The 17,795-nt window shown below is 44.0% G+C and overlaps 1 protein-coding gene across 2 annotated transcripts in view; it reads right to left on the minus strand.

Moving 5' to 3' along the window:
- Positions 1 to 17,795, minus strand: part of YWHAE (tyrosine 3-monooxygenase/tryptophan 5-monooxygenase activation protein epsilon) — a 66,513-nt gene that overhangs the window by 4,641 nt on the left and 44,077 nt on the right. For both annotated transcript variants that reach the window (XM_031934316.1, XM_031934317.1), the window contains 4 exons: positions 15,224 to 15,423; positions 11,284 to 11,390; positions 10,351 to 10,557; positions 5,073 to 5,209 (listed from right to left, as the gene is read on the minus strand). In XM_031934316.1, the coding sequence (XP_031790176.1) occupies positions 5,073 to 5,209; positions 10,351 to 10,557; positions 11,284 to 11,390; positions 15,224 to 15,423 (651 nt within the window). The remainder of the gene's footprint in view (positions 1 to 5,072; positions 5,210 to 10,350; positions 10,558 to 11,283; positions 11,391 to 15,223; positions 15,424 to 17,795) is intronic.

The following is a 17,795-nucleotide window of genomic DNA, read 5'->3' on the forward strand; positions in this document are numbered from 1 at the left end:
TCTCCTGCCTCAGCCTCACGAGTAGCTGGGACTACAGGTGCCCGCCACCTCGCCCGGCTAGTTTTTTTTTGTATTTTTTTAGTAGAGACGGGGTTTCACTGTGTTAGCCAGGATGGTCTCGATCTCCGGACCTCGTGATCTGCCCGTCTCGGCCTCCCAAAGTGCTGGGATTACAGACTTGAGCCACCACGCCCGGCCGAATACTCTATTTTTTGACAAATTCAACTTCTCAAAGTGATGAACAATTTCTTTGTACCCACAAATATTTGTGTATTCAATTTGTTAGTTGTACCAGAACGTCAGCAGACAACCTGAATTTTTTACTGTTGAACCATTTCATGACTGGAAACATTATATAAATAAAAATATTTCATTTACTAAAAATTAATTGTAAAAATTAGTCTGCTTAACCAAATTTAATCAACTGATTTACAGACTCAATAAGGAATTGAACGCAAATTAATTTCACTAGATTTTTTTTTTTTGAGACGGAGTCTTGCTCTGTCGCCAGGGCTCGAGTGCAGGATCTCGGCTCACTGCAAGCTCCGCCTCCCGGGTTCACGCCATTCTCCTGCCTCAGCCTCCCGAGTAGCTGGGACTACAGGCGCCCTCCACCAGCCTGGCTAATTTTTTCGTATTTTTAGTAGAGACAGGGTTTCACCGTGTTAGTCAGGATGGTCTGGATCTCCTGACCTCCTGATCTGCCCGCCTCGGCCTCCCAAAGTGCTGGGATTACAGGCGTGAGCTACCACGCCCAGCCGAATTTCAATAGATTTTTAAAAACTGCGAAGTTATTACCTTTCTTTTTTTTTTTTTGGACGAAGTTCTCTCTTGTTGCCCAGGCTGGAGTGCAATGGCGTGATCTCAGCTCACTGCAACCTCCAACTCCCAGGTTCAATCAATTCTCCTGCCTCAGCCTCCCAAGTAGCTAGGATTACAGACATGCGACACCATGCCTAGCTCATTTTGTATTTTTAGTAGAGATGGGGTTTCTCCATGTTGGTCAGGCTGGTCTCAAACTCCTGACCTCAAGTGATCCGCCTGCCTCGGCCTCCCAAAGTGCTGGGATTATAGGTATGAGCCACTGCGCCTGAATGTATTACCCTATTTTAAGATGATCCATTTCCTAAAACTGTACTCGACAACCAAGAATAAAGGATATCTTTAGTTCTGTATGTAGACTGACAAGTAGTCTACTTTCATTAATCAACTCTTGGTTATCAGTGATAATGAGCTACAGAACCACTACTAACTATAAACCATTTAATTTTGTAATCCAGACCTGGTCAAGAGCTGGCATCAAATGTGTTGTTTTGAGACGGGAGTTTTGCTCTTGTTGCCCAGGCTGGAGTGCAATGGAGCAATCTTGGCTCACCGCAACCTCTGCCTCCCAGGTTCAAGTGATTCTCCTGCCTCAGCCTCCTGAGTAGCTTGGATTACAGATGCCCACCATCACGCCTGGCTAATTTTTGTATTTTTAGTAGAGACGGGGTTTCTCCATGTTGGTCAGGCTGGTCTCGAACTCCCAACCTCAGGTGATCCGTCCACTTCGGCCTCCCAAAGTGCTGGGATTACAGGCATGAGCTACTGTGCCTGGCAATGTTTATATTTAAAAAATAATAATAATAATGAAAATGGCCAAGCACAGTGGCTCACAGGGAGAGACTCCACATCACAAAACAAACCAAAACAAAAAATGAGCCGGGCGCGCTGGCTCACACTTGTAATCCCAGCGCTTTGGGAGGCCGAGATGGGCAGATCACGAGGTCAGGAGTTCGAGCCAGCCTGGCCAACATAACATAGTAAAATCCTGTCTCCATTAAAAATACAAAAAATTAGCTAGGCGTGGTGGCGGACACCTGCAGTCCCAGCTACTAGGGAGGGTGAGGCAGAAGAATCACTTGAACCCGGGAGGCGGAGGTTGCAGTGAGCTGAGATAGCGCCATTGCACTCTGGCCTGGGCAACAAGAGCGAAACTCCATCCCCCCAAAAAAAAGAAAATAATAATAATAATAATACACACACACACAAAACTTTCTTTTTTTTTGAGACGGAGTCTCGCTGTCGCCCAAGCTGGAGTGCAGTGGCCAGATCTCAACTCACTGCAAGCTCCGCCTCCCGGGTTCACACCATTCTCCTGACTCAGCCTCCCGAGTAGCTGGGACTACAGGCGCCCGCCACTTCGCCCGGCTAGTTTTTTGTATTTTTATAGTAGAGACAGGGTTTCACCGTGTTAGCCAGGATGGTCTCGATCTCCTGACCTTGTGATCCGCCCGCCTCAGCCTCTCAAAGTGCTGGGATTACAGGCTTGAGCCACTGCGCCCGGCCTCACACAAAACTTTCAAGTCAAATCACTTTTATTACTTTTTATTACTTTTTCTCTCAGAAACATGTCCCCAGGGGTAAGAGGGTATCATTTCCTCAAGTCAATCCCACTTCCCAAACTCTCCACATGCTTTCCCTCTATCAACAGGCAGAGAGATACTAGTATCTGAGCAGGGGTGACTGTTAGGAGTCCACAGCTGTTTGGCCATTCTTCTTCATAGTTGTTAAAACAATTTTTTTCCCTTAAGAGATGGCACCTCGGCTGGGCGCAGTGGCTCAAGCCTATAATCCCAGCACTTTGGGAGGCCGAGGCGGGCGGATCACAAGGTCAGGAGATCAAGACCATCCTGGCTAACACGGTGAAACCCCGTCTCTACCAAAAAATACAAAAAACTAGCCGGGCGAGGTGGCGGGCGCCTGTAGTCCCAGCTACTTGGAAGGCTGAGGCAGGAGAATGGCGTGAACTCGGGAGGCGGAGCTTGCAGTGAGCTGAGATCCGGCCACTGTACTCCAGCTTGGGCGACAGAGCAAGACTTCATCTCAAAAAAAAAAAAAAAAAAAGAAAGAGATGGCACCTCGTTCAGTCATCCACGTTAGAATGCAGTGGCGCAATCAAGGCTCACTGCAGCCTCAAGATCCCCCAACCTCACTGAAGTTTTTTTTTTTTTTTTTTTGAGACAAAGTCTTGCTCTATGAAGCCTCGCTCTGTCTACCAGGCTAGAGTGCAGTGGCGTGATCTCAGCTCCCTGCAACCTCCACCTCCTGTGTTCAAGCAATGCTCCTGCCTCAACCTCCCAAGTAGCTGGGATTACAGGTGCATAGCACTGTGCCCAGCCTTTTTTTTTTTCTTTTCTTTAAGACAGGGTCTTACTATGTTGCCCAGGCTGGTCTTGAACTCCTAGGCTCAAGCATCATCCCACCTTGGCCTCCCAAAGTCCTGGGATTACAGACATGAGCCACCGCAACCAGAGTAGGATAGATTTTCAAACTGGAAGCCACTTGTTTAGAGTTGGTAAATTGTTTCTGAGTTCCAAGGACTGGGAGTAGCTGCCTGAAATGCTGTGCTGGGAAGTGTTCTGTGGCTCCATCTGGCACTATTTGCAAGTGTGTAAGTAAAGTCCTATGTATATGAATATCTCATGCCAATCCCGATCTAGTCAAATCCTAAACATTTCATAGAGCTAGTAAGCGTTAAAAGCTGAGTCACCTAATTGTCACTTTAGTACCATAACTCAAAAGTCACAAATCTGATTTGATCCCTTCAGAGAAAAGACACATACACGCCCACTTTCAGAAGCATTTTCAAAAAGTGTAACACTTGCAAAGACAATACAGCAGGTCGATTTCCCCAACAGACACTACAGAGAGCCTCAAGCAACGTGACATATGTTTCAGTGTAAGAAACATTTTTTTTTTTTTTTTTTTTGAGATGGAATTTCCCCTCTGTCACCCAGGCTGGAGTGCAATGGCGTGATCTCAGTTCACTGCAACCTCCGCCTCCCGGGTTTAAGCAATTCTCCAGGCTCAGCCTCCTGAGTAACTGGGACTACAGGCGCCCGCCACCTGTTGTATTTTTTAGTAGAGACGGGGGTTTCACCGTGTTAGCCAGGATAGTCTCGATCTCCTGACCTCGTGATCCGCCTGTCTCGGCCTCCCAAAGTGCTGGGATTCTAGGCCTGAGCCTCCGCGCCTGGCCCAGCTTAAGAAACATGCTTAAAAGAACCACAGCTAAAACTGACAACAGACTTTGTTTCTAACCTCCTACCAGCACCAGCACTACCAAATGTAAAACTATCTTGTAATGCCCATATCACACTAATTTGTCTTCTTCTCCATCCCTGTTCAACAATCTACCATGGATAAAAATGATTCTCTAGAGAAATTTCCTTTAAAATCAACATATGTAACAAATTTGGGCTTCTGTATTTAAAGTAAACATTCACACACACTCAACATCACAATTTAGTAAAATACTCTAGTTAAAGTGTTTGCAAGAAAACCTCTTAAAAGTAACAACAGCCGGGCACAGTGGCTCACGCCTGTAATCCCAACACTTTGAGAGGCTGAAGCGGTCGGAACACCTGTGGTAAGTTCAAGAACAGCCTGACCTACATGAAGAAATCCCGTCTCTACTAAAAATACAAAAATTAGGTGGACATGATAGCGGGTGCCTATAACCCCAGCTACTCCAGGAGGCTGAGGCAGGAGAATCGCTTGAACCCGGGAGGCAGAGCTTGCAGTGAGCCGAGATCATGCTACTGCACTCCAGCTGGGGTGTTGCAGCGAGACTCCACCTCAAAAGAGAAAAAAAAAAAAGACCCAAGGGCCAACATACAATTTCTCTGCAGAACTCCAGAGGTAAATGGGAAACTAGTTCCTTTTTAGATAAAAGATTTCAACAAAGAGAAAAACTTCATAAATACCTATTGATACCATCTGGATTTAAATACAGTTAACTTCAGCCCCCTAAAATTGAATCTGGACGAAGGTAAACTACTTGCTCTCCACTTATCCTGTCCTCAACCTTTGAAACAGTGTAAAGGAAGAGTTAAACTAAGTTCCCCAAAATGGAACTCGGTACTTCAGCACCATTTCCTATAAAGGCAATAATTAAAATTTCATAGAGAGCAGGCAGTGAGTCTGAATTGTAGCCTGATGTAAAGATATGCCAAGGAATATCTACAGAGAGTAAAAACAAATCCCGCAACTGAAAGAGGTGCCTCTTTTACTTCCTAGTGTTTGCTTACCGTCACCCTGCATGTCTGAAGTCCATAGTGTCAGATTATCACGTAACAACTGCATGATAAGAGTAGAGTCCTTATAGCTTTCTTCACTCAGCGTATCCAGTTCTGCAATTGCATCATCGAAAGCTGCTTTTGCCAACCTAAAGGTATTTAAATAAATGTATTATAAAAATTAAGTCCAAAATCAGAATTAGAAATGATATGTTAGACACCAATCTTTTCTTCAGTTATTCCAGTGTGTAATAGTGACAATGATACAAAGAAAAAGCAAATACAATACAAATTAACTTAAAAGTATGTGGAGCACTACTTTTTTTTTTTTTTTTTTTTTTTTTGAGACGGAGTCTCGCTCTGTCGCCCAGGCTGGATTGCAGTGGCACGATCTCCGCTCACTGCAAGCTCTGCCTCCCAGGTTCGCGCCATTCCTGCCTCAGCCTCCCGAGAAACTGGGACTACAGGCGCCCGCCACCACGCATGGCTAATTTTTTGTGTGTGTTTTCAGTAGAGATGGGGTGTCACCATGTTAGCCAGGATGGTCTCGATCTCCTGACCTCGTGATCCGCCCACCTCGGCCTCCCAAAGTGCTGGGATTATAGGAGTGAGCCACCGTGCCCGGCCAAGGTTTTTTTTTTTAAGAGACTCGTTATGTTGCCCAGGCTGGACCTGAACTCCTGCATTCAAGCAATCTTCCCACCTTAGCCTCTTGAGTGGCTGGGACCAACGGTACAAACCACCCCTCCCAGATATTTAACAAAGTATTAATGCAAAAAGAAAATCTTGGACAATACCTCAAAGTTTAACAAAATTTAATTTCATGTTAATGGAGGCAGGGAAGCAAAGAAAATAAAAGGCAACACAGAAGCCACAGAAATGTGGTCATGTAAGCCATTTACAGTTTTAAAAGAAAATCCACACTTACTGAACACTGTGTACTATGCCCAAGAAATGATACCAGATACCAACAGAAAAAAAAAAAAAAGAGATATAATCTAAGTCCACAATCACCTTAAAACTTTAGAAATGGAGGATGGACAAATATATAACTATTTTAAAAGAAGTAGGAGGCTGGGTGTGGTGGCTCATGCCTGTAATCAGCACACTTTGGGTGGCCAATGCGTGCAGGCAGATCACTTGAGGCCAGGAGTTCAAGACCAGCCGGGCCACCATGGCAAAACCTATTAAAAACACAAAAAATTAGCCAGGTGTGGTGGTGTATGTCTACAGTCCCAGTGACTCAGGAGGCTGAGGCAGGAGAATCGCTTGAACTCGGGAGGCGGAGGTTGCAGTGAGCTGAAATCGTGCCACTGCACTCCAGCCTGGGCAAAAAAGAACAAACAAAGAAGAAGAATGAAGCACTACTCCAAATAAAGTATTTCAGGGACCCAGGAGGAGCAACTAATGGGAAGGTCAAATCTGAGCTAACCTTAATGGATCAGGAGAAAGCAAAAAGAACACACCTCAGGTTTAAGCAAAAGCATGAGCAAAGGTATGGAAGTGACTTAAAACTGGAGCTACATGTGGGACAGCTAGACTGGAGTCTTGACAAGGAAAGGTGCAACCACCAGTATCAGTTAAATAGCCAAAGTTTCTTCAGTTACGAACCCTATCCTGGACAAACTCAACTAGCCATTTAGAATATTTTTAGATTGGCCAAGTGCAGTGGCTCATGCCTGTAATCCCAGCAATCTGGGAGGCTGAGCTGGGTGGATCACCTGAGGTCAGGAGTTCGAGACCAGCTTGACCAGTATGGTGAAATCCCGTCTCTACTAAAAATGCAAAAAAAAATCAGTCGAGCACAGTGAAGCATGCCTGTAATAGTCAACATTAAAGTTCTAATGTATCAGTTGATCCACTTTCCTCAGTCTCTGAAAGGCTGTCACTTAAAACACCTACTTTGCTTAAGCAGTGGTCCTCAACAAACCAAAAAAAAACATACAAAAAGCAAAAGAGGCCAGGTGTGGTGGCTCACACCTGTAATCACAGCACTTTGGGAGGCCAAGGCAGGCAGATCACAAGATCAGGACATTGAGACCATCTGGGCTAACATGGTGAAACCCCGTCTCTACTAAAAATATAAAAAAATTAGCCAGGCTTGGTGGCGGGTGCCTGTAGTCCCAGCTACTCGGAAGGCTAAGGCAGGAGAATGGCGTGAACCCAGGAGGTGGAGCTTGCAGTGAGCCGAGATTGCGTCATTGCACTCCAGCCTGGGCGACAGAGCGAGACTCCATTTAAAAAAAAAAAACCATTTTGCTACTGCAATATTTACTGTAAAAATTTAAAATAGGCCAGGTGCAGGGGCTCACGCCTGTAATCTCAGCACTTTGGGAGGCTGAGGTAACCGGATCACTTAAGGTGAGGTCAAGACTAGCCTGGCCAACATGGTGAAACCCCATCTCTACATAAAAATACAAAAATTAGCCAGGTATGGTGGTGGGCATCTATAATCCCAGATACCTGGAAGGCTGAGGCAGGAGAATCGCTTGAAACCGGGAGGCAGAGGTTGCAGTGAGCCGAGATTGCGCCACTGCACTCCAGCCTGGGAAACACAGCGAGACTCTGTCTCGGGGGGGAAAAGAAAAAAGACAATAGCAAAAACAACAACAGAATGCCAACCTACAGAAGAGGAGAAAATACAAACTGTTTACTTGCTAAGAGATCACTATCTGGAGTAATAAACTCCCAACACTCAACTAACAAAAAAACATGCATTCAAAAATGGGCAAAAAGGGCCTGGTGCAGTGGCTCAGGCCTGCAGTCTTGGCATTTTGGGAGGCTGAAGCAGGAGGATTATTTGAGGCCAGGATTTCAAGACCAGCTTGGGCAACATAGCAAGACCCCGCCTCTACAAAAAAAATTTAAAAATTGGCACAGTGGCTCATCCCTGTAATCCCAGCACTTTGGGAGGCCGAGGCGGGCAGATTACACAAGGTCAGGAGTTTGAGACTAGCCTGGCCAACAACATAGAAACCCCATCTCTACTGAAAATACAAAAAATTAGCTAGGTATGGTGGCAGGCGCCTGTAATCCCAGCTACTCTGGTTGCTGAGGCAGGAGAATCGCTTGAATCTGGAAGGTGGAGGCTGCAGTGAGCCAAGATCATACCACCGCACTCCAGCCTAGGCAACAGTGCCAGGCTCTGCCTCAAAAAAAAAAACAAAAACAAACAAACAAAAAACCAAAGGAAAAGAAAAAAGCCAGGAATGGTGGCACCCTCCTCTAGTGACAGCTACTTGGGAGGCTCAGGTATGCGGATCAGCTGAGCTCAGGAAGCCACGGCTGCAGTGAGCTATGAGTGCACAACTGCAGACGGAACAAGATCCTGTCTGGGGGAAAAAAAGTTACACACAGAATTTTCAGTCCCAATTCCACCTCAAGGTGAAGTTAAATACAAGGACTCAAGCAAATACTTAATGCATCCATGTTCACAGCAGCACTATACTCACCACAGAAAAAGGGTGGAAAGATACTCACTGACCACCAAAAGTTTAATGACTAAACAATGTGTCAAAATACGTAAAATGAATTGTGTGAATTCAGTCACTGAAAGGACCGCAGCTCTGATTCATGCTTTTACTTTTACATGGATAAAAACATTACGCTAGATGAAATAAAGACAGCCACAAAAGGACAAATATATGATCCCACTTAACATGAGGTATCTAGAATGGGGGCAAAATTCATAATGACAAAGTAAAATAAAAGTTGCTAGCAGGTGGGCAGAGGGGAAATGAAGTTATTGATTGTTTAACGGCTGTAATTTGCTTTGTGTGGGGTGAAGAGAAAGTTTTCAAATAAATAGTGGTGATTACACAACACTGTCAAGGTATCTGGTGCCACTAAATTGTGTGTGCGCGCGGGTATTTTTTCAAACAAAGTCTCGCTTTGTCGCCCAGGCTAGAGTGTACTGGTGTAATCAAGGCTCACTGCAACCTCTGCCTCCTGGGTTCAAACGATTCTCCTGTCTCAGCCTCCCGAGTAGCTGGGATTACAGGCATGCACCACCATACCCGGCTAATTTTGGATTTTTAGTAGAGACAGAGTTTCGCCATGTTGGTCAGGTTGGTTTCGAACTCCTGATCTCAGGTGATCCACCTGCCTCAGCCTCCCAAAGTGCTGGGATTACAGGTGTGAGCCACCGCGCCCGGGCTATCACAATTTTTTAAAAGTAAAAAGTTATGTACATATAAATATTCCTTACATTTGCATATACATTATCAAAACCTGGGAACAAGCTGAAGTATAAATGGGGGAATAGTTTAACACACATTAGTAAGACTGAAACTTGTTTATGCTAAAACAGAAAATACAAAACTATGTTTTCTACAAGAGTAACTATTAAAAACATGCCCATAAAGACAGAAAACTGGGCCGGGTGCAGTGGTTCAGGCCTGTAATCCCAGCACTTTGGGAGGCCGAGGAGGGGGGATCACGAGGTCAGGAGATCGAGACCATCCTGGCTAACACGGTGAAACCCTGTCTCTACTAAAAAATACAAATCATTAGCCGGGCGAGGTGGCGGGCGCCTGTAGTCCCAGCTACTCTGGAGGCTGAGGCAGGAGAATGGCGTGAACCCGGGAGGCGGAGCTTGCAGTCAGCAGAGATCTGGCCACTGCACTCCAGCCTGGGCGACAGAGCAAGACTCCGTCTCAAAGAAAAAAAAAAAAGACAGAAAACTGGCTGGGTGTGATGGCTCATGCTTGTAATCTCAACACTTTGGGAGGGCAAAGCAGGCAGATCACTTGAGGTTGAGTTCCAGACCAGCCTAGCCAACATGCTGAAACCCCGTCTCTACTATAAACACAAAAAAAGTTAGTTGGGCATGTTGGCAGGCCCCTGGAACTCCAGTTACTCAGGAGGCTGAGGCAGGAGAATCACTTGAACTCAGGAGGCAGAGGTTGCAGTGATCTGAGATGACATCACTGCACTCCAGCCTGGAAGACAAAGTGAGACATGGTCTCAAATTTTAAAAAAAGACTGAAAACTAATATACAAAATTAAAATAATTCTATTTTATAATTCGTCTCATTTCCTTCCTCTACTCATTTTAACACATTAGATTTCAATCTACCAAAATATCCCACATAAAAATAATTATCCTGACTGCTATGCTAGTGGGTTGAGATAGGACTGTCTTAATACTATCCAAAGTAGTTTCAGTAAGAGTCAAAAGAATTACTACGCAGCCAAGTCTACAAAGGCAGGCCCAAGAAACAATATGGAAAATCCAAATAGCTACCCCTTAACATTCAAGCTGAGAGCTTTTTTCTTCCCCACAACTTACCTGCAGGCACGGTCAGGGGAATTAAGAATTTCGTAGTAGAATACGGAAAAATTGAGAGCAAGACCTAAGCGAATAGGATGCGTTGGTGGAAGTTCTGTCATTGCAATATCACTAGCAGCTTTATAAGCCACTAGGCTGTTCTCCGCAGCCTCCTTCCTGTCATTTCCTGTGGCAAATTCTGCCAGATACCTGTGGTAGTCCCCTTTCCTAAAACAAAACCAAAATTTAAAAACAAACAAAAAAAATTTTTAAACCAGGAATGATGATTTTTAAAGGAAAATAAGCTAAAATTGTTCTATATTATATAAAATACGTGACAAAAATGTATGTAACAATTAGCAGGTGTACTTCAATAATTTTAAATACCCTCAGGAATAATTGGCTTCCTTTTGTGTTTTTCCTTAGACATTTCATATTACTAAATATAAGCAAAAATCCCAAGGAAATTAACTAAGGAGCCTCTAAAAATTAACAAAATTATCACCTAACAGACCAGAATTAAGCAAGTGCTTCCAAGGAATGGCATGACTGTTTATTAAAAATAAAATAAAATTTCTATATAAAACACCAAGCACTGAAATGTATGCCGTTTGGGGGAAGGGAATGGGACAGGTATCACAAAAACAAAAGAATATAAAATAAGCAAAAGTTGGGAACAATCTGAAGTATAAATGGGGGAACAGTTTAACACACATTAGTAAGACTGAAACTTGTTTATGCTAAAACAGAAAATATAAAATTATGTTTTCTATGAGTAACTATTAAAAATTTTACATTTTCATAATAGTCCATCTTTTTATTACAATATTAACTATCCTTCTAACATTGAACAATTATTCTTAAATAACAGTTGAAAACCCACATAGAAAAAAGTTATGATTCTAAAAGGACCAACTTTCAATCTTACATTTTCCCTTCTAGTATAGAACCTACATTTTATAATAGAAAACCTTGGACTCGCCAGTGTTAGCTGCTGGAATAAGGTGTTTGTCCAGTACATCCAGAATGTCACAACAGATTAACTTTAGCTCAGTCTCAACCTGAAAAAATAAAAATAATTTTTTTTTAAAAATCTGATTAAGTCTAGAAATTCTACAAATTTTTACACATTCTATCTATCTCTGGTTTTGAGAAGGAGAGCTTAGTATGAAAAAGAATTAATAACCTTCTCCCAACTCCCTTCTTCCTTCTTGACACAAAAGCAGAGAAAAGCTGCCTCTAGGTTATTAAAAGCATCTTTTCCTTTCTGCATGCTATTAAGTGTTACATACACACACGCAGGCACACATACGCCAGCCCCCACACTCCCTTCACAGTTACAGAATTACCAATGACTAAAACACAATTACATGAAATAACTTCTTCCACGAGGTAGCAATGTAAAGACATTGTTCTAAGATCAACTTAAAAGAATTTAATCAGCAGAGCTAGGATTTGAACACAGGCCGGTTGCAAGGGATAGAATCAAAATTTAAACGCAGGCGGTTTGCCTTCAGCACTCACATTCCTAACAGTCACCAGGCAATTCCTTAAATGGCAGAGATCTGTAACTAGTTAAGACACCATAAACCTATCTACCAAAGTAGCTATTGCCACCATCTCTATCCATTGATAATGCTGAACACGTACACCACCTCTCGACGCACATCCCCAGCTTGCTTCCTATTTGCTATTAACACATGCACTATTGCTGAACCTTTCATGAGGTTCCTCTCCATGCCCCTGGAACTTTCGTTTCACTGTAAAACATTCTCTCACTTTTTCTTCTATAATCACATCCTTATCCCAAGCAAAACCACTCTCTGAATAAACCACCGCCCTGACGGCTTTTCCAACAGAGACTGGTCTAGGAGAAGGAAGATTTCTAAGTTCTCCTAGCTCCTCGCACAGTCAATGACTGCTCTCCTATTACTCCAAACCCTTCCTCCTCACAAGCTGACATTCTACGTTCTATTTCTCAGTTTCTCTCCTCAGTAGATCTCTACACCCTTCTCCCAGATTCACTGAATGTCTACAGCAAACCGATCTGATACCTGAGATCACACCAAGGTATGGTACGGCCATGTTCCATTCAACAAGTTCTTGGCTCTCTACTCCAAGACTTCCACTTGTCCACACCCATGACCGCACTGCCTCTTACTAGCGGTCTGAATTGTTAACACTCCACTCTGGGCCCATGGCTTCCTTTTTCAGTTCCTCTTCTCTTGTAATTTCTATTTAGGGACTCATCAAGACACCTGGACTCTTTTTTACTTTTTCTTTCTTTGATTCAGTTTCGCTCTTCTTGCCAAGGCTGGATAGGGTGCAGTGGCTTGATGTTGGCTCACTGCAACCTCCGCCTCCTGACAGGAGAATCAAGCGATTCTCCTGTCTCAGCCTCCTGAGTAGCTGGGATTACAGGCACGTGCCACCATGCCTGGCTAATTTTTGTATTTTTAGTAGAGACGGAGTTTCACCATGTTGGTCAGGCTGGTCTCGAACTCCTGACCTCAGGTGTGACCCACCCACCTCAGCCTCCCAAAGTGCTGGAGTTACAGGCATGAGCCACCGCGCCTCGCCACTTTTCTTTTTAATGCATGTATCTCATCTAAGACATCAGACTCTTGAGCTTTTTATATCTTCTCCCACTTTATCAGTTACTCTCTTTGATTCCCACTTCCCTTTCCCAGGCAGCCAAAATCCCACAGAAACCCCATAGTGGAACTCCTGTGCTTTCTTCCTCAGCACTTTCAACTTCCTCACCTTCTCCTTCCACTGGGATACAAAACTTTTCTATTGACCAACCAAATTCTTTGACCCAACATATTTCAGGGTAATGGTTAACACATCAACCCCAGCTTACTTTATTTTTAGAGACAGGGTCTCACTTTTTTGCCCACTACTGGGCTCAAGCAATCCTCCTGCCTCTGTCTTCCCCAAGTGCTGGGGTTACAGCCACGAGACACCACGCCCGGCCCCAGCTCACAACTTTCTAAGTGACCTCAGGTATGTTAAACACTCAAAATCCTGGCTTGTGCATTCATAGGTTGGGATAATACCTCCCCCTTCCAGTGCTATTTTAAAGATTTCATGTACTACTTTGCACAAATACATATAATAAAAGTATTTCTCTACTCAGGTCAGTGCCCAGTACAGCTGGCGAGTCAGTTCCCCCACCTTTCCTTCTTCCAACCAAGCTCACTTTCCACCTGCCCTGTAATTCTCTTCCCTGTTCTCTTTCATGCGTTACGTGCCTGTCTCTTCCACTAAATCAGTTTCTCACCAGCAGCACTATTGGAGTTTGCTGTGGGGCCGTGCTGCGCACAGTAGACTGGTTAGCAGCATCCTGTCTCCACCCTACTAGATGCTAGCAGCACCCTCCAAGTAACAAAAGTTATTTCTAGGCATTGTCAAATGTCCTCTGAAGGGCAAAAGCACCTCTAATTGAAAACCGCTGCATTAGAGTGATGGCTATACAACTTTTTTAACAAGACCTACAATGAGAAACATTTTATATATGCATATACACACACAGTATGTAAAATAACTTCATTAAATAATCCTTATGCTTACACTGTCCCACTCTGATATGTTTTATTCTGTTGAAAAAACTAGGCCAGGTGTGGTGCCTCACACCTCTAATCCCAGCACTCTGGGAGGACTAGGCTGGCAGATCACCTGAGGTCAGAAGTTCAAGACCAGCCTGGCGAACATGGTGAAACCCTGTCTCTACTAAAAATACAAAAATTAACCAGTTGTGGTGGCAGGCACCTGTAATCCCTGCTACTTAGGAGGCTGAGGCAGGAGAATCACTTGAACCTGGGAGGCAGATGTTATAATGAGCTGAGATCACACCACCGCACTCCAGTGTGGACAACAAAAGCGAAACTTCCTCTTTAAAAAAATAAAAAAAAAAGGGCTGGGCGCGATGGCTCAAGCCTGTAATCCCAACACTTTGGGAGGCTGAGACGGGTGGATCACAAGGTCAGGAAACCGAGACCATCCTGGCTGACACGGTGAAACCCCGTGTCTGCTAAAAATACAAAAAATTAGCCAGGCGTGATGGCAGGCGCCTGTAGTCCCAGCTACTGGGGAGGCTGAGGCAGAAGAATGGCGTGAACTCGGGAGGCGGAGCTTGCAGTGAGCGGAGATCGCACCACTGCACTCCAGCCTGGGCAACAGGGCAAGTCTGGGGGGGCGGGGAGAAGAGGACTGAGACAAATTAACCCAATATATTTGCTTTGTGTGTGTGGTTTTTTCCTTTTTTTTTCTTTTTTGAGATGCAGTCTCACTCTGTCACCCAGGCAGGAGTGCAGTGGCACGATCTCGGCTCACTGCAAGCTCCGCCTCTCGGGTTCACACCATTCTCCTGCCACAGACTCCAGAGTAGCTGGGACTACAGGCGCCCAACACCACACTCGGCTAATTTTTCTATTTTTATTAGAGACGGGGCTTCACCATGTTAGCCAGGATGGTCTGGATCTCCTAACCTCGTGATCCGCCCGCCTCGGCCTCCCAGAGTGCAGGGATTACAGGAATGAGCCACCATGCCCAGCCAACCCATCATATTTGTTTAAAAAACAGTCATCATTTTGCTTGAAAATACAACAGTTCCCTCTTACTCAAGAGGCATCCATTCTGAGACCAGCCAGTGGATGTGCTGAAACCATGAATAATACCAAATCTGATATAGACTATGTTTTGTCCTATACATACATAGCCATGGGAAAGTTTAACTTACAAACTAGACACAAAGATTAATAACGGAAACATTATAACATACTGTAATGAGTTATATGAATGTAGTCTCCTTTTCTCTCAAAACCTCTTAGTGTACTGTCCTACAGGTAACTCAAACTGTGGATAAGGGGGGACGACGGCACAGCAATCTCACCATTTGCCGATATTCCCGAATCATTTTTAGCTTGTCTTCTCCTCCTTTGTTTTCTTCTTTCTGTTCAATGCTGCTGATTATTCTCCAGGAGGCTCTTCTAGCTCCAATCACATTCTTATATGCAACAGATAGGAGGTTTCTTTCTTCAACTGTCAGCTCCACATCCATCCCTGCTACTTTCTTCATTGACTCCACCATTTCTGCATGGGAAAAGGAAAAGTCAGATCTTACAAACTGGAAGTTTTCTTAACATATCCCATTCAAAGTAGGTTTTTTTCTGTCAAGCTACTGGAAAAAAATGTTAACAAAAATAATTTCATAATCATCAAAACTGAGTAAAAAGCCAAAAACATGTAAAGGAAACCAAACTAAGAGCCAATGCAAAGACTCTAGAATGTAAGTTCTATGGAATCAGGAAGACTTCATATACTATCTAATACAACTTAGTGTGGTCTGAAAGCACCTCTCTAAGATAATTAGGCATACGTAACCACTGTCCAGCCCAAAAAAAAAAAAGAGCCGCCAGTTTAAGAGAAAGATTAAGAATTTACAGATTCTAAAACGTATTGTCTTACAAATAAATAGTATTTCCAAAAAAACAAGAGAAGGGGCAATTTGTTCATACAGCAAAAATGTAGAGTATACAGTTGGCCACCAACAGACTTTGGATGTTTTCTATCCTTCCTCCTATGAAGCTACTTCTGGTGAAACTTCTGATGACTCCTATTTGTTACCACTAGGTGGCGAGCAAAGAAAGGGGCCCAGAGAAGCCTTGGGATCTATGGCAAGCATAGGGAAATACAGTTAACACAACAGCGCGTGAATGCAAAGCGCAACAGCATAAGAAATAGTAACTGAATAAATAAACAGAAACTTATTTTGATGCCATATTACCACGTGGCTCTGCAACATTACCCACCTTTGAATCTTTTGGTGATGAGACTCAAGAATCTGCATTTTAGGCCAGTAGTAGTGGCTCATACCCCTAGCACTTTGGGAACTGAGGCAGGAGAATCACTTGAGCTCAGGAGTTCGAGACCAGCCAGGGCAACACGGTCAGACCCTGTCTCTAAAAAATAAAAATAGGCCGGGTGCAGTGGCTCAAGCCTGTAATCCCAGCACTTTGGGAGGCTGAGGCAGGCAGATCACGAGGTCAGGAGATCAAGACCATCCTGGCTAACACTGTGAAACCCCCGCTCTACTAAAAATACAACAAATTAGCCAGGCGCGGTGGCGGGCACCTATAGTCCCAGCTACTCGGGAGGCTGAGGCAGGAGAATGGGTGAACCCGGGAGGCAGAGCTTGCAGTGAGCTGAGATCGTGCCACTGCACTCCAGCCTGGGGGACAGAGCGAGACTCTGTCTCAAAATAAATAAATAAATAAATAAATAAATAAATAAATAAATAAATAAATAAATAAATAATAAAATAAAATAAAATAAAAATAGAGGCTGGGCATGCTGGTAGTCCCAGCACTTTGGCAAGCCGCGGTGAATGCATTATAAGGTCAAGAGATAGAGACTATTGTGGCCAACATGGTGAAACACTGTCTTTACAAAAAATACAAAAAAATTAGCTGGGCATGGTGATGCGCACCTGTACTCCCAGGCACTCCAGAGACGGAGACAGGAGAATCGCTTGACCCCGGGAGGTGGAGATTGCAGTGAGCCAACATTGTGCCACTGCACTCCAGTCTGGCAACAGATGGAGACTCCATCTCAAAATAAATAAATAAATAAATTTAACTTAATTTAAATTTAAATTTAAATAGGCCGGATGCAGTGGCTTATACCTATAATCCTAGAACTGTGGGAGGCCAAGGTGGGCAGATCACTTGAGGTCACGAATTCAAGACCAGCCTGGCCAACGTGCACACCACCACAATCCCAGCTACTTGGGAAGCTGACGCAGCAGAATAGCTTAAACCCAGGAGGCAGAGATTGCAGTAAGCTGAGATCACGCCACTGTATTGCCACTCAGGGCAACATAGCGAGACTCATCTCAAAACAACAACAACAACAAAAATTATCTGCATTTAAATAAGCATCCTTAGCATTCACTAACCCCCTAAGCATAAGCATACCTTAACTAACAGGTATGAAAGAGATGGTGACTTCATAAAACACTACTAAACTGGGTGGGCACGGGGGCTCACGCCTGTAATCTCAGTACTTTGGGAGGCCAAGTCTGATGGATCGCCTGAGGTCAGGAATTCGAGAACAGCCTGGCCCAACATGGTGAAACCCCGTCTCTACTAAAAATACAAAAATTAGCTGGGCATGGTGGTGTACACTTGTAATCCCGGCTACCACGCAAGCTGAGGCAGGAGAATTGCTTGGACCTGGGAGGCAGAGGCTGCAGTGAACTGAGATCGCGCCACTGCACTCCAGCCTGGGTGACAGAGTGAGACTCCGTATCAAAAAAAAAACACAAAACAAAAACCAAAACACTACTAAATTAAGGGGAGTGTGCCTAATGTATCCAGGAAAATATGTTTCAAAAATTAATCCTTTTGGGAATATAAAAAAAAAATATTTTGTAAAGTCTCTGAAAAAAATTTGGCAATGTTTTA

This window comes from Piliocolobus tephrosceles, chromosome 16, assembly GCF_002776525.5.
Source record: "Piliocolobus tephrosceles isolate RC106 chromosome 16, ASM277652v3, whole genome shotgun sequence".
NCBI classification, from domain to species: Eukaryota; Metazoa; Chordata; class Mammalia; order Primates; family Cercopithecidae; genus Piliocolobus; species Piliocolobus tephrosceles.